This window comes from Ruditapes philippinarum, unplaced genomic scaffold (genome assembly GCF_026571515.1).
Source record: "Ruditapes philippinarum isolate M1 unplaced genomic scaffold, ASM2657151v2 ctg2415_1_1_1_1, whole genome shotgun sequence".
Lineage (NCBI taxonomy): Eukaryota > Metazoa > Mollusca > Bivalvia > Venerida > Veneridae > Ruditapes > Ruditapes philippinarum.
This window is the reverse complement of record NW_026860512.1, coordinates 11,168-34,452: the sequence shown is the minus strand read 5'-3', so window position 1 is coordinate 34,452 and position 23,285 is coordinate 11,168. Positions and strand designations below refer to the sequence as shown.

At 36.9% G+C, this 23,285-nt stretch overlaps 1 protein-coding gene across 2 annotated transcripts in view; it reads left to right on the top strand.

The window, feature by feature from the left end:
• The window catches only part of LOC132760415 (neurogenic locus protein delta-like), a 30,304-nt gene extending 7,531 nt beyond the window's left edge, over positions 1-22,773 (top strand). Inside the window, exons 6-11 of one of the 2 annotated variants that reach the window (XM_060752392.1) lie at positions 11,443-11,568; positions 12,858-12,974; positions 14,759-14,875; positions 20,202-20,377; positions 20,820-20,951; positions 22,606-22,773. In XM_060752392.1, coding sequence (XP_060608375.1) covers positions 11,443-11,568; positions 12,858-12,974; positions 14,759-14,875; positions 20,202-20,377; positions 20,820-20,951; positions 22,606-22,710 — 773 coding nt within the window. In that variant the 3' untranslated portion in view covers positions 22,711-22,773. The remainder of the gene's footprint in view (positions 1-11,442; positions 11,569-12,857; positions 12,975-14,758; positions 14,876-20,201; positions 20,378-20,819; positions 20,952-22,605) is intronic. The other variant, XM_060752393.1, reaches the window with a different exon arrangement.
• Positions 22,774-23,285: the final 512 nt, after the last annotated feature.

The following is a 23,285-nucleotide window of genomic DNA, read 5'->3' as shown; positions in this document are numbered from 1 at the left end:
GACTGATTCTGAGGCACTCACAGATTTTCAGGAATTTTTGATGTCAAGGCAGATAATAACATTTTTTACTTCTAGGGACCATCCAAGGTCCATTTTTTCGGTCTGCAACTTATTCTTGGACAGTCGCAAACTTTCAGCACTTTTTGGTGCCAATAGAGATAATTACAATTTTGACATCTTTTGTCCATCCAGAGACTATTTCGTCGGTCTGCGACTGATTATTGGTCACTTTCAAACTTTCAGGAATTTAAGGGCTAATGCAGATAATGACATTTTATTGTAAAAATGCTCTGCTTCTGACTAACGGGGTTCTTAAAATTAAAAAATGTCATGATCTGGAATGGCACCAAACATCCTGAAAGTCTGCGAGTCTCAAAGAATAAGTCGCAGACCAAAGAAATGAACTCTGGTGGGTCACTAGAAGTCAAAAATGTCATTATCTCCATTGGCACCACTGATTTCTGAAAGTCAGCGAGTGTGCCAGAATCAGTCGCAGACAAGAAAAATAGACTCTGGCGGGTCCCTTGATGTAAAACTTGCCATCATCTCTATTGGCACCAAACTTTCCTAAAAGTATGCGAGTGTCCAACAATACGCCGCAGGCCAAGAAACTGGACTCTTAAAGGTCCCTTGAAGTAAAAAATATGATTATTTCTATTGGCACCAACCATTCCTGAAAGTCTGCGAGTGTCCCAGAATCAGTCGCAGACCAACAAAATGATGGAATCTTGAATGTCCCTAGAAGTCTAAATTGTCAATATCAGCACTGGCATGAAAGAATTCTGAAAGTCTGCAAGTGTCCCAAAATCATTTGCAGATCAGTGAATTGAACGTGGTGGGTCGCTAGAAGTCAAAAATGTCATTATTTCTATTTGCACCACTGATTCCTGAAAGTCTGCAAGTGTCCAAGAATCAGTCGAAGACAAGAAAAATCGACTCGGACGGGTCCCTTGAAGTAAAAGTTACCATCATCTCTATTGGCACCAAACTTTCCTGAAAGTCTGCGAGTGTCCAACAATACGCCACAGGCCAAGGAAATGGACTCTTTAAGGTTCCTAGAAGTCAAAATATGATTATTTTCATTGGCACCAACCATTCCTGAAAGTCTGCGAGTGTCCCAGAATCAGTCGCAGACCAACAAAATGGACTATTGAATGTCCCTAGAAGTCTAACTTGTCAATATCAGCATTGGCACCAAAATTTCTGAAAGTCTGCGAGTGTCCATCAAAATGTCGAAGGACAATGAAGTTGTCTCTTTAAGGTCCCTAGAAGTTAAAAAATATCATTACTTCTATTGGCACCAAAAATTCGTCTGCGAGTGCCTCAGAAGTGCCTACAAGTCGAAACTGTCAATAAAACGTTGGCAACAATAAGTCCTGGAACTCAGAATCAGCCTGCCATCTGACCATTTTAGCAGAGCATGTTAATACTATAATGCAGAATGCACCGCAAGATTCCTTATCAAAAACAGCATTTTCACACTATTTTTTAGAATGTTCTGCTAGGTTGCCTAGCCAGCTCGGAATATAACGCAAATTTAATAATATATTTATGAATGTCCCGCTATATTGCTTTGCCAGCTAAGAATTCCAGCAAGCATTTTACACTATATTAGGGAATGTCCTGCTAGATTGCCAAGACAGCTGGGTATTATAGAACAGCATTTTAACACTATATTTATGAATACACTGCTAGATTGCCTAGCCAGCTTAGCATTCCACCAGAGCATTTTTTCACTATATTGAGGAATGCCCTGCTAGATTGCCTAGTCAGCTAAGCATTCCATTATGCCAGTTTTACACTATATTTTGGAATACCCTGCTAGATTTCCTAACCAACTGAGCATTCCACCAGAGCATTTTTACACTATATTTAGGAATGCCCTGCTAGATTGCCTAGCCAGCTTAGCATTCCAGCAGAGCATTTTTACACTATATTTAGTAATGCCCTGCTAGATTGCCTATCTAGCTAAGCATTCCACAAGAGCATTTTTCTACTATATTTATGAATGCTCTGCTATATTGCCTAGCCAATTTAGCATTCCAGCGGAGCATTTTAATACTATATTTAGTAATGCACTGCTAGATTGCCTAGCCAGCTAAGCATTACAGCAGAGCATTTAAACACTATATTTAGTAATGCACTGCTAGATTGCCTATACAGCTTAGCATTCCTGCAGAACATTTTTACACTATATTTGGTGACGCCCTGCTAGACTGCCTAGCCAGCTTAGCATTCCAGCAGAGCATTTTGCACTATATTTAGTAATGCACTGCTAGATTGCCTAGCCAGTTTAGCATCCCAGCAGAGCATTTTAACACTATATTTAGTAATGCACTGCTAGATTGCCTATCAAGCTTAGCATTCCAGCAGAGCAGTTAAACACAATATTTAGTAATGCACTGCTAGATTGCCTAGCCAGCTTAGCATTCCAGCAGAGCATTTTTACACTATATTTAGTAACGCCCTGCTAGATTGCCTAGCAAGCTTAGCATTGCAGCAGAGCCCTGCTTGATTGCCTAGCCAGCTTAGCATTCCAGCACAGCATTTTTACACTATATTAAGGAATGTCCTGCTAGATTGCCTAGCCAGCTTTACATTCCACCAGAGCATTTTTTCTCTTTATTAAGGAATGCTCTGCTGTATTGCCTAGCAAGCTTAGCATTCAAGCAGAGCATTTTTCACTATATTTTGTAACGCCTTGCTAAGATTGCCTAGCCAGGCTGAAGCAAATTTCAGTAGAGCATTTTTTACACTTATATTTAGTAATGCCCTGCTAGATTGCCTTGCCAGCTCAGCATTCCACTATATTTAGTAATGCCCGACTTAGCTTTCCAGCAGAGCATTTATACGCTATATTAAGTAATGCCCTGCTACATTTTCTAGCCAGCTTAGCATTCCAGCAGAGCATTCTAACACTATATTTAGTAATGCACTGCTAGATCACGTAACCAGCTGAGCATTCCAGCAGAGCATTTTTTCACTATTGCTAGGAATGCTCCGCTAGATTGCCAACACAGCTGAGTATTGCAGCAGAGCATGTTTACACTTTGTTTCGGAATGCCCTGCTAGATGCCCAAAACAGCTGAGCATTACAGCAGATCATTGACTTCCCTATATCAATTGAAATGCCTTTTTGCTTAGCTCACTGTTCACTGCTAACTTCTCATACATAATTTGAATGTTATCTGACAACTGGCTACGTTATAATGTTCGAATATTTGTCAAAATCAATCCGTTGTCGCAAAAGAACTTATTTAACTTCATTATCTTAAGAACTGTTTGTTTCCAATAAATACTATGCCGGAATGCTGAGCTGTTTAGGCAAACTAGCAGGGCATTCTTAAATAAAGTATAATTTTTTTCTCTGCTGAAATGCCGAGCTGGCAGGGCATTCTTAAATACAGAGTAAATATTTTTCCTCTTTTACTCCTTATGCATCCACTTGTAATCCTTAAGCCTCTGACAATTTTATTTTTTGTTGCGTGCTCTTTTTCACTGGTCTTTGTCTGCGCCTTTGACTGACATCCTCGAAGACTTCTAGGATTTTGGTAAAAATGGATTGATAGCTTATTTTGGGTTCTAGTAACCCTCAGGAGTTTATTTCGTTTGTCTGCAAATGATTATTTGGCACCCGTAGATTTTCTGAAATATTTAGTTCCAATGCAGATAATGACATATTTTACGTCTACGGGACCATTAAGTGTCTATTTCTTTGGTCTGCGACTGATTATGGTACAATCGCAGACTTTCAGGAATTTTTGATGTTAATGCAGATATTGACATTTGTGAATTCTAAGGACCACCCAGAGTCCATTTTGTTGGTCTTCGACTGTTTCTAGAACACTCGAAGACTTTGAGATATTTTAGGTGCCAATGGGGATAATGACATTTTTACTTCACAAGGACCCTCCTGAGTCTATTTCGTTGGTCTGCGACTGATTCTGAGTCATTCGGAGACTTTCAGGAATTTTGGTGTCAATGCAGATAATGATATTTCTGACTTATTGGGACTTTCCAGAGTCCATTTTTTTGGTCTGCGACTGATTCTGAGGCACTCACAGATTTTCAGGTATTTTTTGATGTCAAGGCAGATAATAACATTTTTTACTTCTATGGATCATCCAATGTCCATTTTTTCGGTCTGCGACTTATTCTTGGACAGTCGCAAACTTTCAGCACTTTTTGGTGCCAATAGAGATAATTACAATTTTGACATATTTAGTCCATCCAGAGACTATTTCGTTGGTCTGCGACTGATTATTGGTCACTTTCAGACTTTCAGGAATTTAAGGGCTAATGCAGATAATGACATTTTATTGTAAAAATGCTCTGCTTCTGACTAACGGGGTTCTTAAAATTAAAAAATGTCATGATCTGGAATGGCACCAAACATCCTGAAAGTCTGCGAGTCTCAAAGAATAAGTCGCAGACCAAAGAAATGAACTCTGGTGGGTCACTAGAAGTCAAAAATGTCATTATCTCCATTGGCACCACTGATTTCTGAAAGTCAGCGAGTGTCCCAGAATCAGTCGCAGACAAAAAAAATGGACTCTGGCGGGTCCCTTGAAGTAAAACTTGCAATTATCTCTATTGGCACAAAACTTTCCTGAAAGTATGCGAGTGTCCAACAATACGCCATAGGCCAAGAAACTGGACTCTTAAAGGTCCCTTGAAGTAAAAAATATGATTATTTCTATTGGCACCAACCATTCCTGAAAGTCTGCGAGTGTCCCAGAATCAGTCACAGATCCGTGAATTGAACTCTGGTGGGTCGCTAGAAGTTCAAAAATGGCCATTATTTCTATTTGCACCCCTGATTCCTGAAAGTCTGCAAGTGTCCAGAATCAGTCCGAAGACAAGAAAATTCGACTCGGACCGGACCTTGAAGTAAAATTACCATCATCTCTATTGGCACCAAACTTTCCTGAAAGTCTGCGAAGTGTCCCAACAATAACCCACAGGGCCAAGAAAATGACTCTTTAAGGTCCCTAGAAGTCAAAAATATGATTATTTCCATTGGCACCAACCATTTCCTTAAAGTCTGTCGAATGTCCCAGAATCAGTCGGCAGACCAACAAAATGGACTATTGAATGTCCCTAGAAAGTCTAACTTGTCAATATCAGCATTGGCACCAAAATTCCTGAAAGTCTGCGGAGTGTCAATCAAAAATGTCGCAGTTACAATGAAGTTGTCTCTTTAAGGTCCCTAGAAGTTTAAAAAATATCATTACTTCTATTTGGCACCAAAAATTTCGTTCTGCGCAGTGCCTCAGAAATGCGTACCAAGTCGAAAACTGTCCAATAAAAAAAACGTTGGCAACAATAAGTCCTGGAACTCAAATTTCAGCCGCCATCTGACCATTTTTAGCAGAGCATGTATAATACATATAATGCAGAATGCACCGCAAGATTCCTTATCAAAAACAGCATTTTCACACTATTTTTTAGAATGTTTCTGCTAGGTTGCCTAGCCAGCTCGGAATATAACGCAAATTTAATAATATATTTATGAATGTCCCGCTATATTGCGTTTGCCAGCTAAGAATTCCAGCCAAGCATTTTACACTATATTAGGGAATGTCCTGCTAGATTGCCAAGACAGCTGGGTATTATAGAACAGCATTTTAACACTATATTTATGAATACACTGCTAGATTGCCTAGCCAGCTTAGCATTCCACCAGAGCATTTTTTCACTATTATTTGAGGAATGCCCTGCTAGATTGCCTAGTCAGCTAAGCATTCCATTATGCCAGTTTTACACTATATTTTGGAATACCCTGCTAAATTTCCTAACCAAACTGAGCATTCCACCAGAGCATTTTTACACTATTATTTTAGGAATTGCCCTGCTATTTATTGCCTAGCCAGCTTAGCATTCCAGCAGAGCATTTTTAGATTATATTTTAGTAATGCCCCTAGATTGCATATCTAGCTAAGCATACCACAAGAGCATTTTTCTACTATATTTAGGAATGCTCTGCTATATTGCCCTAGCCAATTTAGCATTCCAGCGGGAGCATTTTAATACATATTTAGTAATGCACTGCTAGATTGCCTAGCCAGCTAAGCATTACAGGCAAAAAGGGGGGTGAGCATTTTTTAAACCCCCCACTTATTATTTTTTTTTTTTAGAGTAATTGCCCCCCACTGCTAGGATGGGCCTATACAAGCCTAAGCATTCCTGCAGAACATTTTTACAACTATATTTGTGACGTCCTGCTAGACTGCCTAGCCAGCTTAGCATTCTTCCAGCAGAGCATTTTGCACTTATATTTAGTAATGCACTGCTAGATTCCTAGCCAGTTTAGCCCATCCCCAGCAGAGCATTTTAACACTATATTAGTAATGCACTGCTAGATTGCCTATCAAGCTTAGCATTCCAGCAGAGAAGTTTAACACTATATTTAGTAATGCACTGCTAGATTGCCTAGCCAGCTTAGCATTCCAGCAGAGCCCTGCTTGATTGCCTAGCCAGCTTAGCATTCCAGCAGAGCATTTTTACACTATATTTAGGAATGCCCTGCTAGATTGCCTAGCCAGCTTAGCATTCCAGCAGAGCATTTTTTCACTATATTAAGGAATGTCCTGCTAGATTGCCTAGCCAGCTTTACATTCCACCCGAGCATTTTTTCTCTTTATTAAGGAATGCTCTGCTGTATTGCCTAGCAAACTTAGCATTCAAGCAGAGCATTTTTCACTATATTTTGTAGCGCCTTGCTAGATCGCCTTGCCAGCTGAGCATTTCAGTAGAGCATTTTTACACTATATTTAGTAATGCCCTGCTAGATTGCCTAGCCAGCTCAGCATTCCACTATATTTAGTAATGCCCGACTTAGCATTCCAGCAGAGCATTTATTACGCTATATTTAGTAATGCCTGCTACATTTTCTAGCCAGCTTCGCATTCCGGCCAGAGCATTCTTACACTATATTTAGTAATGCACTGCTAGATCACGTAACCAGCTGAGCATTCCAGCAGAGCATTTTTTTCACTATGCTAGGAATGCTCCGCTAAGATTGCCAACACAGACTGAGTATTGCAGCAGAGCATGTTTACACTTTGTTTCGGAATGCCCTGCTAGATGCCCAAAACAGCTGAGCATTACAGCAGATCATTGACTTCCCTATATAAATTGAAATGCCTTTTTGCTTAGCTCACTGTTCACTGCTAACTTCTCACATACATAATTTGAATGTTTTCTGACAACTGGCTACGTTATAATGTTCGAATATTTGTCAAAATCAATCCGTTGTCGCAAAAGAACTTATTTAACTGCATTATCTAAAGAACTGTTTGTTTCCAATAAATACAATGCGGAATGCTGAGCTGTTTAGGCAAACTAACAGGGCATTCTTAAATAAAGTATTTTTTTTCTGCTGAATGCCGAGCTGGCAGGGCATTCTTAAATACAGAGTAAATATTTTTCCTCTTTTACTCCTTATGCATCCACTTGTAATCCTTAAGCCTCTGACAATTTTATTTTTTGTTGCGTGCTCTTTTTCACTAGTCTTTGTCTGCGCCTTTAACTGACATCCTCGAAGACTTCCAGGATTTTGGTAAAAATGGATTGATAGCTTATTTTGGGTTCTAGTAACCCTCAGGAGTTTATTTCGTTTGTCTGCAAATGATTATTTGGCACCCGTAGAAATTCTGAAATATTTAGTGCCAATGCAGATAATGACATTTTTTACGTCTACGGGACCCTTAAGTGTCGATTTCTTTGGTCTGCGATTGATTATGGTACAATCGCAGACTTTTAGGAATTTTTGATGTTAATGCAGATATTGACATTTGTGAATTCTAAGGACCACCCAGAGTCCATTTCGTTGGTCTTCGACTGTTTCTAGAACACTCGAAGACTTTAAGATATTTTAGGTGCCAATGGGGATAATGACATTTTTACTTCATAAGGACCCTCCTGAGTCTATTTCGTTGGTCTGCGACTGATTCTGAGTCATTCGGAGACTTTCAGGAAATTTGGTGTCAATGCAGATTATGATATTTCTGACTTATTGGGACTTTCCAGAGTCCATTTTTTTGGTCTGCGACTGATTCTGAGGCACTCACAGATTTTCAGGAATTTTTGATGTAAAGGCAGATAATAACATTTTTTACTTCTAGGGACCATCCAAGGTCCATTTTTTTGGTCTGCGACTTATTCTTGGACAGTCGCAAACTTTCAGCACTTTTTGGTGCCAATAGAGATAATTACAATTTTGACATCTTTTGTCCATCCAGAGACTATTTCGTTGGTCTGCGACTGATTATTGGTCACTTTCAGACTTTCAGGAATTTAAGGGCTAATGCAGATAATGACATTTTATTGTAAAAATGCTTTGCTTCTGACTAACGGGGTTCTTAAAATTAAAAAATGTTATGATCTGGAATGGCACCAAACATCCTGAAAGTCTACGAGTCTCAAAGAATAAGTCGCAGACCAAAGAAATGAACTCTGGTGGGTCACTAGAAGTCAAAAATGTCATTATCTCCATTGGCACCACTGATTTCTGAAAGTCAGCGAGTGTCCCAGAATCAGTCGAAGACAAGAAAAATGGACTCTGGCGGGTCCCTTGAAGTAAAACTTGCCATCATCTTTATTGGCACCAAACTTTCCTGAAAGTATGCGAGTGTCCAACAATACGCCGCAGGCCAAGAAACTGGACTCTTAAAGGTCCCTAGAAGTAAAAAATATGATTATTTCTATTGGCACCAACCATTCCTGAAAGTCTGCGAGTGTCCCAGAATCAGTCGCAGACCAACAAAATGATGGAATTTTGAATGTCCCTAGAAGTCTAAATTGTCAATATCAGCACTGGCATGAAAAAATTCTGAAAGTCTGCACGTGTCCCAAAATCATTCGCAGATCAGTGAATTGAACTCTGGTTGGTCGCTAGAAGTCAAAAATGTCATTATTTCTATTTGCACCACTGATTCCTGAAAGTCTGCAAGTGTCCCAGAATCAGTCGAAGACAAGAAAATCGACTCGGACGGGTCCCTTGAAGTAAAAGTTACCATCATCTCTATTGGCACCAAACTTTCCTAAAAGTCTACGAGTGTCCAACAATGCGCCACAGGCCAAGGAAATGGACTCTTTAAGGTCCCTAGAAGTCAAAATATGATTATTTCCATTGGCACCAACCATTCCTGCGAGTGTCCCAGAATCAGTCGCAGACCAACACAATGGACTATTGAATGTCCCAAGAAGTCTAACTTGTCAATATCAGCATTGGCACCAAAATTCCTGAAAGTCTGCGAGTGTCCATCAAAATGTCGCAGGACAATGAAGTTGTCTCTTTAAGGTCCCTAGAAGTTAAAAAATATCATTACTTCTATTGGCACCAAAAATTCGTCTGCGAGTGCCTCAGAAGTGCCTACAAGTCGAAACTGTCAATAAAACGTTGGCAACAATAAGTCCTGGAACTCAGAATCAGCCTGCCATCTGACCATTTTAGCAGAGCATATTAATACTATAATGCAGAATGCACCGCAAGATTCCTTATCAAAAACAGCATTATCACACTATTTTTGAGAATGTTCTGCTAGGCTGCCTAGCCAACTCGGAATATAACGCAAATTTAATAATATATTTATGAATGTCCCGCTATATTGCTTTGCCAGCTAAGAATTCCAGCAAGCATTTTACACTATATTAGGGAATGTCCTGCTAGATTGCCAAGACAGCTGGGTATTACAGAACAGCATTTTAACACTATATTTATGAATACACTGCTAGATTGCCTAGCCAGCTTAGCATTCCACCAGAGCATTTTTTCACTATATTGAGGAATGCCCTGCTAGATTGCCTAGTCAGCTAAGCATTCCATCAGAGCAGTTTTACACTATATTTAGGAATACCCTGCTAGATTTCCTAACCAACTGAGCATTCCACCAGAGCATTTTTACACTATATTTAGGAATGCCCTGCTAGATTGCCTAGCCAGCTTAGCATTTCCAGCAGAGCATTTTTACACTATATTTAGTAATGCCCTGCTAGATTGCCTATCTAGCTAAGCATTCCACAAGAGCATTTTTCTACTATATTTAGGAATGCTCTGCTATATTGCCTAGCCAATTTAGCATTCCAGCGGAGCATTTTAATACTATATTTAGTAATGCACTGCTAGATTGCCTAGCCAGCTAAGCATTCTAGCAGAGCATTTAAACACTATATTTAGTAATGCACTGCTAGATTGCCTATACAGCTTAGCATTCCTGCAGAACATTTTTACACTATATTTGGTGACGCCCTGCTAGACTGCCTAGCCAGCTAAGCATTCCAGCAGAGCATTTAACACTATATTTAGTAATGCACTGCTAGATTGCCTAGCCAGTTTTGCATCCCAGCAGAGCATTTTAACACTATATTTAGTAATGCACTGCTAGATTCCCTATCAAGCTTAGCATTCCAGCAGAGCAGTTTAACACTATATTTAGTAATGCACTGCTAGATTTCCCTAGCCAGCTTAGCATTCCAGCAATGCATTTTTACACTATATTTAGGAATGCCCTGCTAGATTGCCTAGCCAGCTTAGCATTCCAGCAGAGCATTTTTTCACTATATTAAAGAATGTCCTGCTAGATTGCCTAGCCAGCTTTACATTCCACCAGAGTATTTTTTCTCTTTATTAAGGAATGCTCTGCTGTATTGCCTAGCAAGCTTAGCATTCAAGCAGAGCATTTTTCACTATATTTTGTAACGCCTTGCTAGATTGCCTAGCCAGCTGAGCATTTCAGTAGAGCATTTTTACACTATATTTAGTAATGCCCTGCTAGATTGCCTAGCCAGCTCAGCATTCCACTATATTTAGTAATGCCCGACTTAGCATTCCAGCAGAGCATTTATACGCTATATTTAGTAATGCCCTGCTACATTTTCTAGCCAGCTTCGCATTCCGGCAGAGCATTCTTACACTATATTTAGTAATGCACTGCTAGATCACGTAACCAGCTGAGCATTCCAGCAGAGCATTTTTTCACTATTGCTAGGAATGCTCCGCTAGATTGCCAACACAGCTGTGTATTGCAGCATAGCATTTTTACACTTTGTTTCGGAATGTCCTGCTAGATGCCCAAAACAGCTGAGCATTACAGCAGATCATTGACTTCCCTATATAAATTGAAATGCCATTTTGCTTAGCTCACTGTTCACTGCTAACTTCTCACATACATAATTTGAATGTTATCTGACAACTGGCTACGTTAAAATGTTCGAATATTTGTCAAAATCAATCCGTTGTCGCATAAAAACTTATTTAACTGCATTATCTAAAGAACTGTTTGTTTCCAATAAATATTATATACATTTACTTTGCTTTTTGAATAAAATATTATCGATAAACTTATTTTACTTTATAATCATTACACTTATTTTAATACATCATCAATACAATCATTTTAATACATTATTTAAGCGCAGTATTCACACTTTACGACCTAGATGTAAGTGCTTTGTCAGATCCCTGTAGAAACCAACCATGCAAAAATGGAGGTGAATGTAAAAGCACAGGAGGTAGTTATGTCTGCACGTGCACTGCTAATTGGTCAGGCACTCGGTGTGATAAAGGTCAGTAACTTATCAAATTCATGGTAACTTCACCACGAAATAGCTTTCGCAATGAAATCATTTATCACTTATTATCATGATGAAATGAATAATGCAGCCCAACTTTCACATACATGTACCAACATATCTTGGAAACGCACATTGTAGCTTTTGCTGAAAGAAGTGACCGTAATAAGTATTTTATTAATTTTTTTCTTGGTATTTTACAGAGGTTATTGTGTACAAAGAACCGCTCTGTAGAGGTTGAATTGTAATTGTAATGTAGAATATTTTGGAATTGTAAAAAATTAAAACAATTTATTTCATATTGACAGAGTTAAAGATTATTTCAAGCTATTTGCATCTACTAACAAAATCGCTATAATTGACTAAAGCGAGGCAAGTGCAATAGTTTTGCTGATAGATGTAAAGTCATGGCAAAAACGAGCACCACGACCAGTAGTACAATGACAAATACATGTATATCTAAAATAAATTAAATTGAAAAAAAAAATGTTTGCTGAAAAACCCATATATTTTATACCGCATTACAAACTTTCACGGACGTGTTTGCATTTAAGAAGTAGAAATATTTGTAATGGAGGTTAAAATATAATGTCCTAGCAGTCCTTATTCTTTCCATTTAGCCATTTTTATTGTAAATTGTATTGGTCCCTTTCCCCCAATTGAGATTACTTGCAGTTTTGCTCGTTTGCGCCAGTGATTTGGACATACTTTAAGTTACTTTTGAGTAATTCATAATTCATATATTATTCCGTAGTTGTATAAAACACACAGATGGACAAAAATATTCATGTCTTTTTTACCCTACAAATGTAGTAGGGGTATATATGAGTCAGCTTGTCGGTCGGTCCACCTCATGGTTTCTTGACGATAACTAGAGTTTGGAATCAATTATTGTAATAAAACTTGGTATATAGAGAGTTAGAAATGAGATATAATTGTAATCAAATTTGTTATATATAAAGCTTATAGGCATACCCTGGTTGGGACTGATTTTAGACCTGCTGGAGTCAAGGTTAAGGTCACTGGTACTGGAAATAAAATAGAAAAATGGTTTCCGGGCAATAGCAAAACTTCGAAATCAGAAATTGTTATCAAGCTTAAGATATAGCTAGCCTATAAGAAGACTCTGGTTGGGATTGCATTTGGACCCGGGGGTCAAGGTAGGTCAAGGACACTGTCACTAAAATAGAAAAAAAAGATTTTGGACTCCACTGGGTTAAGGTCAATGTCACTGTTACTAATTTATATATCCTCTTATTTTAAGTTTAATTTGTATTTGTCAGATATAAATGAGTGTGACAACACTGATCAGTGTAAAAATGGCGGGACATGTACAAATACAGACGGGGCCTTCAGTTGTAACTGCAAAGCTGGCTGGACAGGAACAGTGTGTGACAACGGTAAGTAAACTTTAATTTAACTGATGCTTTCCACACATGTTGAATTCTTTCTATGAAGACTGATAAACTTAGAAATAAATTTGCGACTGATGTCGGTGTCATTTCATCATATGTAACAGAATTCACATTCATGTACTCAACTTTCATAGCATCAAATTTTATAGATATCTGATGATTAGTTTTTAACAATGTAACTTTATTATATTTCACTTAAATTTTATGATAGATCAATGACGTTTCAGATAATCAAATTTATGTATGGTAATACAGTTGGGACTAGTCTGTGTCTGTCGGTCCTCGGTCCTGGTTGAATATAAATCATGTGGTCCAAGATAAATTTCCTTTCAGTCTATTCTCGTGTCCGAATAAAATTTAAAGAAGTTAAACATATTAATGACTTGTTTGATAAGAAGTTACCGGTGACGCAAAGAAAATTTGCTAAAGAGGACAAAGTAAAAAATCCCAAGAAGGGTTTTTGTCACAAAAACATATGTCTCCCAAAACTATGCATGGTCACTCATGTGAAGTTTCATTGAAATCCCACCAGTAGCTAGACCTGTAAAAGCCGGACAAGATTTTTCTATTTATAGCTTTGACGGCCATTTTGTGGAGCGAAGCGGAACGTGTCAGTATTCTGCACAACCAAGGATGATACTGATCACTCCTGTAAAGTTTGGTTAAAATCCCATCAGTATTTTGACTTGTAAAGGCCGGAAAAGATTTTTCTATTTTAAGCTCTGGCGGCAATTTTGTGCAGGGAAGCGGAACATGCCGGTGATGTGCACAACAATGGTTGGTACTGATCACTCCTGTAAAGTTTAATTGAAATCCCATAAGTAGTTTGACCTGTGAAGGCCGGACAAATTTTTATATTTTAGCTCTGGTGGCCATTTCGTACAGCGAGGCGGAACATGCCGGTGATGTGCAAAATAGGGATGGTACTGATCACTCCTGAAAGTTTGGTTGAAATCCCACCAGTAGTTTGACATGTGAAGACCGTACAAATGCCTTTTCTATATTTAGCTCTGGCGGCCATTTTATGCAGCAAAGCGGAACGTGTCCGTGATGTACACAACTACGGATGGTAGTGATCACTACTGCAAAGTTTGCTTGAAATCCCACCAGTAGTTTGACCTGTGAAGGCCAGACAAGATTAAGCAGCGAAGCCACACGTGCCGGTGATGTGCACAACAAGGGATGGTAGTAAAGTTTGCCTGTGAAGGGCGGACAAGCTTAATGCGGACGGACAGACAACCGGACGGACAGACGGCGAAGGCAAAAATAATATGTCTCTCAAACATTTTGGGAGATATAATGAATTACTAACCTGATAATTATCTGTATTAGAAAAAAGCCTTTAACTTAACAGAAGAACGTCTGGTCAGTTCGAAGTCAGGGATAGAATAGAGAGAGAGAGCCAGTGCAAAAAATCATGGGGAAAAAAATGCCAACAATGACATGTTCAAAACGGTGTCTCATAAAAACACTTACCGTGAGAATCAAGCTTTAGATTGAATGCCACTGTAACACTGGCAATAAAAAAATCATGCACTTTGATATAAACATACCTCTCTTTGCTACTGTTTAAGCACCAAAAATTAGTAGTTGCCTTTATAACAAGGAAAACAGAAATATAATGTTAACATGAATGAAAGAATATCAAGAACATATATTTCATTTTCACTAGTTTACCATTATAATCAACGTCATCATCATCTCTACCACCACCAACAAAATCATCAACTTCAAGAAAAAGTGCTGTGTAACTTTGATTTTCTTTGTAGATATTGACGAATGCACAATGTACCACATTTGTCAAAACAGTGCCACGTGTTTAAATTTACCAGGTACCTTTCACTGTACATGCGCAACAGGATTCAGTGGTGTACAGTGTGCTCATGGTAATTTGTTTATATTTGTCTTGATTTTACATTTCTCTCTGTTGAGAAAAGCATTTCTGATAAATTTAGCTTTTTCAGTCACATTTATTTTTATTGGACACCGAATTAATATATATTGCTGGGAAGGGCTTAATCTAATGCTGTAAGAACTTGTTGCCCAACCCATTTGCATTTTATATATACTCATTATTTGAATGATATGGTTGTAAACATGTATTGCCTTTCCTTGTTGATCTTGTTTATCATATTTAATGCAATTAAATATGTTTAAACTAACTAATACATATTGCAATAAAATGAAGAGAATGGATTTTTTTACCTCTTTCTAGTTTGAAAATATAAAACTGATAAACTTTGAATCGAATACATATTTTGAATATTAAAGTCTATCTAACATTTGAGTAAAATATTTGGGACTATTTCTTATAGATGTACTCCTTGGCATATTACTGCGCGCGGAATGAAATCGAGAGTTTCTGAACAGTTTTGTTTTTTTTTCATTCGAAATTCAAAGAAAGAGACGAATATTAAAATTGAAAACATGATAAATAGAATATCAAACAAGTATCTGATATTATAAAATATTATCAGGCACTAGCATGGTATTCTCTATATATAATAAGTTCAAGCAACTAAACGCTTTTCTTTAGCTTTCGACGTGTTTTCTTCGTCAGAAAGTGGCGTTTGTAAAATAACAAAAGACGCAACTGGAACGTGACGTTAACGCGAAAATAACAATGTTGTCAAATAAAAACAGAATCTTTCATACATAAATACACATGACCCCTATTGATTTTAGGGTCAAAATATTAAAGGTCAGGGTCAAAATGACCTTAACACTGAAAATTGTGGTTTCTGGAGCTTGACACAAGTTCCATTTGGCTTACAGTGTTCAAACTTAATAGGATGATTGCCTATATTGAAAAAAAAGATCATATCTATATTGTCACAAGGTCAAAGGTCAATATCAAATGACCTTAATATTTTTACAACTGTCAAACTTCATAGGATGATCACTTATATTGAGTCCATTAATTATATTATGCCCTAATATATTTGCTTATGTTATACCCCTGGCGTCTTTCCCACCATCCGTCATATATATATATATATATGAAGGTTCTTCAGCTCTAAAGGAGGATTGCTTTTTAAAGGAGCATTCTGAATGGTATATATTATCTCAACTTCGTTTTCCACAATCATTCATAAAATGGTATTCATATAAAATATTTCCATGTGTATGTTTCTCAGTTAATTAGATTCACTAGAGCTTGTAGCAGCGTAAAGGATTTCAGCGAGCGGAATATTTTCATTACCAGCAAGCTTCTAAAACAGGGCAACCGCTATCATAAATTACGGAAATATTTTACAAAATTTTACAATCGTAATTTTGATTTATTTCAAAATTCAATAGTGATTTAAAAAGTCTCTTGCGACAAGGGATTAGCCAGTCGGTTTTTATGGCGATGTGATTTACAAACTTCGTATAATTTTGGGTCATGGTAATTTTTCTGCTGTTTTTACTAAAATCATTAAACGTTTTATTAAAAGAGCTTATGATCCCACTATTTTAAGACATTAACCCTTTTACAGTTGGACGCTTTCCTCTTTTGATTACATCTGACGGACGAAGTGGGAGACTCTATGATGGACAGTTCTTACAGCCCTTTGGGACTGAATTGCCTTAATGTTCGTCTTCTGCCTTGCTTCATCGGGTCCTTGTAGCTGATTTTCTTGTTGCTCTGTCTTCCTTTAGGACATTGAGTTCTTTTGTTATGGTCATTGGGATTACTTTTATATGTTTCTACATGATCGTTTTGGTGTTTTACTTATTTAACCTTTTGTAACCATAACAACTGTTAGAATTTCACTCGGCGGGGATTCATTTTATTTACACTATCTCGTTTTAAGGAACATGGTGGGGCTAAGAGTGAGGTTTGGTGCACCATTAACCGGTTTTAACTCCCCAGCAGTACTTGTGCTGCTGACCGTTCCAAGGCGGCGCCCCTCTGTGTTCCTCAGATGCATGTCTATGTTGTTTCATACTGATTTGGTGACACTTTTGCTTGTGTCCCTTGTTGTTTTCTCGTCTACAGTAAGTATCTTCCCCTTTGCCCCTAGTTTTTATTTCTTTAATTTTACCCCCCCCCAACTGCCCGGTTTCCTGTACCCTTCCCCTGTGTCCTTTGACTTTATGGGCCTCTTATTCAATCATTTATATTTGTTTCCTTTGAATTCCTTATCAGTTAAAAATTATTTTCTATTATTCAGTCATTTAATAATATTTGTTTTCTTTGAATTCCTTATCAGTTACAAATTATTTCCTATTATTCAATCATTTATTTGTTTTCTTTGAATTCCTTATTAGTTACAAATTATTTATCATTTTATTGATTAGCCTGTCCGTGCTCTGTCTGGTGTCCTGTCCTGTTTTTGTTTTGGGTCCGCCTGAGCTCCTTGCTACCGGTTCATGTTGCTGGGTCATGTGGGGGCTGCGTTCATTGAACGCCGCCTTTCCTTGTTGATTTTGTTTATCATATCTTATAACTTCTTCATCCTTACTAAAAAAACAACACTTTTCGGGCATATAATACTCCGCCTAGCGGTGCTTTTGTTTTTTGTAATTTGTCAGAAGACACGTTTTAGAGGCAAGAGTATATTTTCTGTAAAAAAAGCAGGTATGTTTTATAATGTTGTAATAATGGATTAAGAAGTTCTAAAAAGCTAACTTTCTCAAGGCAATACCCCGCAAACTAAAACAATTTGTAATAAAGAAAACAACATACAAGATACTTTACTATTATAACTGTAATGTTGGGCAAAATTGACCTCTTATATTTTGGAAGCTGCAATACTTACTGGAGAATTTGGATCTCTTAGCTCCAGCAGGCTTTTAACTACTGGTGTTGTTAAATTTGTCACACCCAAGATAAGCCAGAATCATCTTTCCTGTTTCGGCGCAATATGACCTAAATTGTGTTAGTGCGCCAAATAGAACTATCATAACATGTACACTAAAATTGAAAAAAGAACAACACAATTTTTGAACAATGAAAATAGTCTTAAAAGCTACATTATACATAAGAAACAAATTTATATAATAATTGTTTAGAAAAGACAATTATGTAATTCATTATGTTGTAATAATGAATTTAAATCATGTTAGTTGTGTATCATCGGGATAGAGTACACGTGTTTTTAGCGCTAGAAGTAAAGTGATTTGTCTTGTCATAATGGTAACAAAATGTAAACAAAAAGGTATTTTGACTTCTATACAAAATACTCAAATCATTTTAGCCATGAGAAATGCATATATTAACCGGATATTTGTCTTTGAAGCACATGCGTCACTAAAAAAAAACTGCAATCACAGTTCCGGTTATTTTATTATACAAAAAGTAACCACACTGAATATAGAATCAAACATACACTTTTTGATTAAGCGCGGAAGAACGTCGCTTCAAAAGCGGCATCAGTGTCTTTGATTTTCCTTTTCGGTATCTGATAGTGTCGCTGATACTTGGAACTGATATGGTATAGGCGGAGCTTTCCGTTGTAAAGGCTTGATAAGACCCAAAATTTAAATTTATGCATCATGACAAACATGTTCAATACATGTAGTCTATAAAACTCAAAATTCTTTTAATCGCACCTTTTTTTTCGTGGAAGCAAGAGTATACACATGACAAAAGATGACCTAACTATACGGAAAATTGAAATTCTATTTAAAACTGTAAAAGGGCACAGGGCACCAAAAACAAAATATTATTGAAATGATATATATGATTAAAAAGCCTATGTGACAGTCAATTTTAACTGTTCTCTGGCCGATGTTCTGCTGTGATTTATAACTATTATACGCGATTGACCATATTTAGATTTAACATATATAGTATGTATATATGTACTTTAATCTGCTTTGAGTATCAAAATGTTCTTGTTTAAATGTGTTTTAATGATTATTGATTGAAGTTTTCATAATCACCACCGTAAAACAACATTACAATCCTATTTTTTTTCTCGAAACGATAACGAATTTAAGGAACAAGACACCTTTGTAACCAATGATACATTTTGATGAAAAAATTAAATAACATTTATGATATTTAATATTTGAAATTATATATAGCATTTGTTTGACCATATTCAATTTAGGAAAAGACTTCAATAATAGATGCAATATACATTGTAAGTAAATATATACCTTTTTCTTATCACTGTGGGCCTAATCGAAACAAAGACCGTGTTTCATCATGGCTAGTACTAGAAGCATAAAAGAAGCGTAAAACGGATTCGAAAAGATATAAAAGACATAAATAAGTTACAAACATTTATTTCAACAAGCATTGAATGTTTAAAGGAACTCCACATTATGTGATTGGGAATATTTTTCCAATATGTGTGTATCATTTGATAAAGGTATTAATTAATAAAAACGAGAATAAAGATCATCAAGTCAAAGGCAACGTTCAGAGGATGTAGCATAGACACACCCAGGCCACCACAGCAGGGCACCCAGAATGCACCAAACCAAAACCAGGAGTGGGCATAAGGGCGGCGAAAGGAGATGGACACGTTATGTGTGTGCACATTTTCAGACCATTCCTTCATCACGGTTTTCAGAATATCATTGAAAACTTTACCAAACATGAAAGTGTTATAACGCTTTTCATTCAAATTGAGCTAAGCTCGTCTCGTACAAAAAGACGATATAAGATTAAATTAAATTCGTTTTTAAACTCTTTAACTACAGTTGAGCTCCATTTGAGTAAGTATATATATCCACATATATCACTCCAAAACCAAAATAATAATCTAATTACCCTTCTCCTGCCGAGTAATAAGATTTTATAAACAAAATTAATGCTGTTTCAAATGAAAGGTCAAAATAAGATTCACTTTAGGGTACCCCTTCACCGCAAAATGGCGACACAGGAACTCATAATCTGCATGAAGTATTTGCTTTCTTACCTAACGAATGTAAACAAGAGAAAATGAGTAGTCTGATGTAGACATTTTGTTTGTAATTAATATCAATATTTGATGAGGTCATATTTGTTTCAAATACTCATGAGAAAAATATCATAACTCTATTTTGGTAAATATTTTTTATTTGACATTTAGAAAGTTCTTGTATATTGGAATTTACACTGCGCATCATTGAACCGTGTGCGTATTGTCTTTACAACGTAGGGCACCCTTAGGGGAAATATAATGTGTATATTACCCGCCTGACTCGGTTATTTAAATTTCTTTCGGCAGATCAGCATCAAATCAAAAAACGGAAAAAATGGAAGTATAATAAATATATATTTTATCCATGCAGGTCAACCAACTACATGTAGCCGTACTTGCATTCTGCGGTCCTTGGCTTTTCAAAACTCTGTCAAGAGTGCCAACGCAACCACGTGTCCTAATTCATCTTCATTTGGTTCGAACGAGGCGCTACCTATGCAATGTTGTCAAACACAGACATCAAGCACTTGGATCAAGGGCCAGCACGTAATGATTATTTCTTAACACATCTCAAATTACACAATTACTTAACTTAAAATGTAAAAGGTTTCCCTATATAAGATTTCAATGTTGTTAAACTATCTGGTCTACAGGATCATTCAATCCATTGTACATGTAATTGGAATAAGTATTAAAACGGTGCTACGGGGCTATGTTTCATTATCCCTCATAAAGAAACTCATTCATACCGAGTTTGTACGTTTCATGTACAATTTTCTACTATAGAACTTAGAGACAACATAGATACAACACAAAGACCACATTTTAGTTGCCGACACTTTTAGATTATTTGTTTCGTTGTTTCTTTATTATGTTCTTTTACAGATTATAAATTAATGTCTAAAGATGTTTTTCAACGTCCATTTATATTTGAGATTCATCAAAGCATTTCATTTAATTGTGCAATAATCATCAGTAATATTTATAGGTCATGACGCAATGTAACAGTGGAACTATGACACCGTATACTACTGTAGCAATATTCAGATCCGATGGCTCGGTCGAACCGAACACAGCTGGTATTCTTACAGAATGCCTCAGTGGTGGCGCAGGATTTTCGGTATTTGTCTAAAAATTATCCTTCCATATCTATTTCTAAAGAATCGCGCCTCCGAATATATATTGTGACATTGTGATGGTTCATGCTTCTATGTATATCGGTGTAATTATCACGTTACCCTACGCTTCTCAAAATATAGATAAAAACAGAATCCCTAAAGAAAGCCCAACACGGCAAAATTGAAAATGTTGCAGGCTCGGTTTGATTGAGCCTGTTCATGGACGGTACTGGAAAGTGCAAGTTACCGTCCACGCCCCCTAGCACCGGCTTAAGCAGAATTCAACATTTAAACATGAAATGGTAAATTTTTGAATTTAGAAACATCCGGTGACATTTATTTTTAGCCAACGCGATTCATCAACCATAGAAAGAAAAGAGTTTGCGTCTTCGTCTGAATTATCACAATGGGCGGGGATAATTTCTCTAGAGTTGTAGAGATGGTAGCGTTATTATTCGAACAAGGCTGATATTTAAAGTTCACACCGTACAATCAAATTGGTAGGCAACTGTTCAACGCGTCGACAGCTGTACTTATATTAATGTCTCTGTTTTGTTCTAAAATCTTTCATGATGATAGTAGACTGATATAATTCGCCGTCGAATCACGGCCGACGCGAGTACATCAAATTCTAATATTAAACCATAACCCCTCAAATTCCTTATATATTTTAAAGTCACCTAACCATTAAGACAAATAACATGAAGCATAATAACTTACCCTCATTAAATATCCTGTTTATGTGTTTTGTGATATTAATGTCTGCTTTTGCAGTATTCACATATATCACCATATTTGTACTACGTGACTAACACTTTAAGTATATTTTTGCATACCTTAACCACTTTTTTGGTAAATTAAGCAAACTGACTAAAGGTCAGGTCTACTTATGTTATTTCTTGCATGTTTATCCAAATGCCGCCGTATTAAGCCTTCATTGTGATTCAGATTTCCCGAGAAAACTTGTTTTATCATGCAATCAAGCCGTTCTTTACAGGTAGGGATTAGACAAAGTTTCAAAATATCACTGTCCGTTGAAGTAAATCAAATTGATGACTTTTTTGTTAAAATAAAAATATTTGAAGATAACATTCTCAGTTTTAATAACAAATATAACGATAGATTTAGTTTTAAATGTGCTGATCAGGGCAACTTCAATGTCACACTACCGTACCACTCTAAAATGTAAACAAGATTATTTGTAAAAGACTAAGGACAATAAACCAGGAATTTGTAAATAAAATAATGTGAATTAAATTGTTTTGCCAGATTACCAGCCGGGTATATGAACAATGCCATTTTTGTTCTTGAAATCGAGAAAACTACTCAGTATTATTTTTTCCAGCTGTTCAAACTGCATTGCTTTCAAAGATAAAATGCTGTTTAAAAGTCACAAGAATGTGATCGTCAAATTATAATGCGTAGCGTACATGATTTTAATCAGTTGGAAAATAACATGGATTGCAAGAGCTATTTGCAATGTGTAGATTAATGTCTTTGTTCGCCACACAATGTTTTAATTAAAATACATGCTCAAAATGTTGTTAAAATTAAGCATGATTCTGGAGGCATGTTGCTTCAATTATAAAATACATGATACGTTGTCTACAGAGGTGTTTTTGTTAACGAAACTACATCAGATTACTTTTGTTTTAGATTGTTCGCCAAGATTGCGCGTCCTTCCCAACCGTAATACATGTAAATGGAACAGCTGTTGGTCAAGTTGATAACAAGCCGGACCATTACTCCATCGTGTTGTGAAACAATTTTCATCTAACACGTGTTGTAAAGTGTTTGACTTCACTTTAGAATAAATTCTTTCCCGAATGATTTGTCTTACTATTTTTGTCCCCCGCCTTTCCGAAGAAAAAAGGGGGTATAGAAATAGGCTCCGTCCGTCTGCCAGTCCGTCCGTCTTACTTTCGTGTCTGGTCAATAACTTTGTCAATTTTAAATAACTTGGCACAAATGTTTGTTATAATAAGACAATGTGTCATGCGCAACAACCAGACCCCTACCTCCAGGGTCAAGGTCGCACTTAATCATTCAATGTCAACATTGTCTATTTGAGGGTGTATGTCGTGTCCGGTCTATTACTTTTTTATCTTTGAAGGGATTTTGTAAATACATGCCACAATTGTTCACAATAATGAGACGATGTGCGCAACAACTGGTCACCTTCCTCCAAGATCAAGGTCACACTTGGAGGTCAAAGATTAACATAGTCTATTATGGGTATATTTTGTGTCTGGTCCATAACTTTTTGAAAAAACTTGGCACAAATAGTCACTATAATGAGACGATATCTCATGCGAAATACCTGCATCCCTACCTCC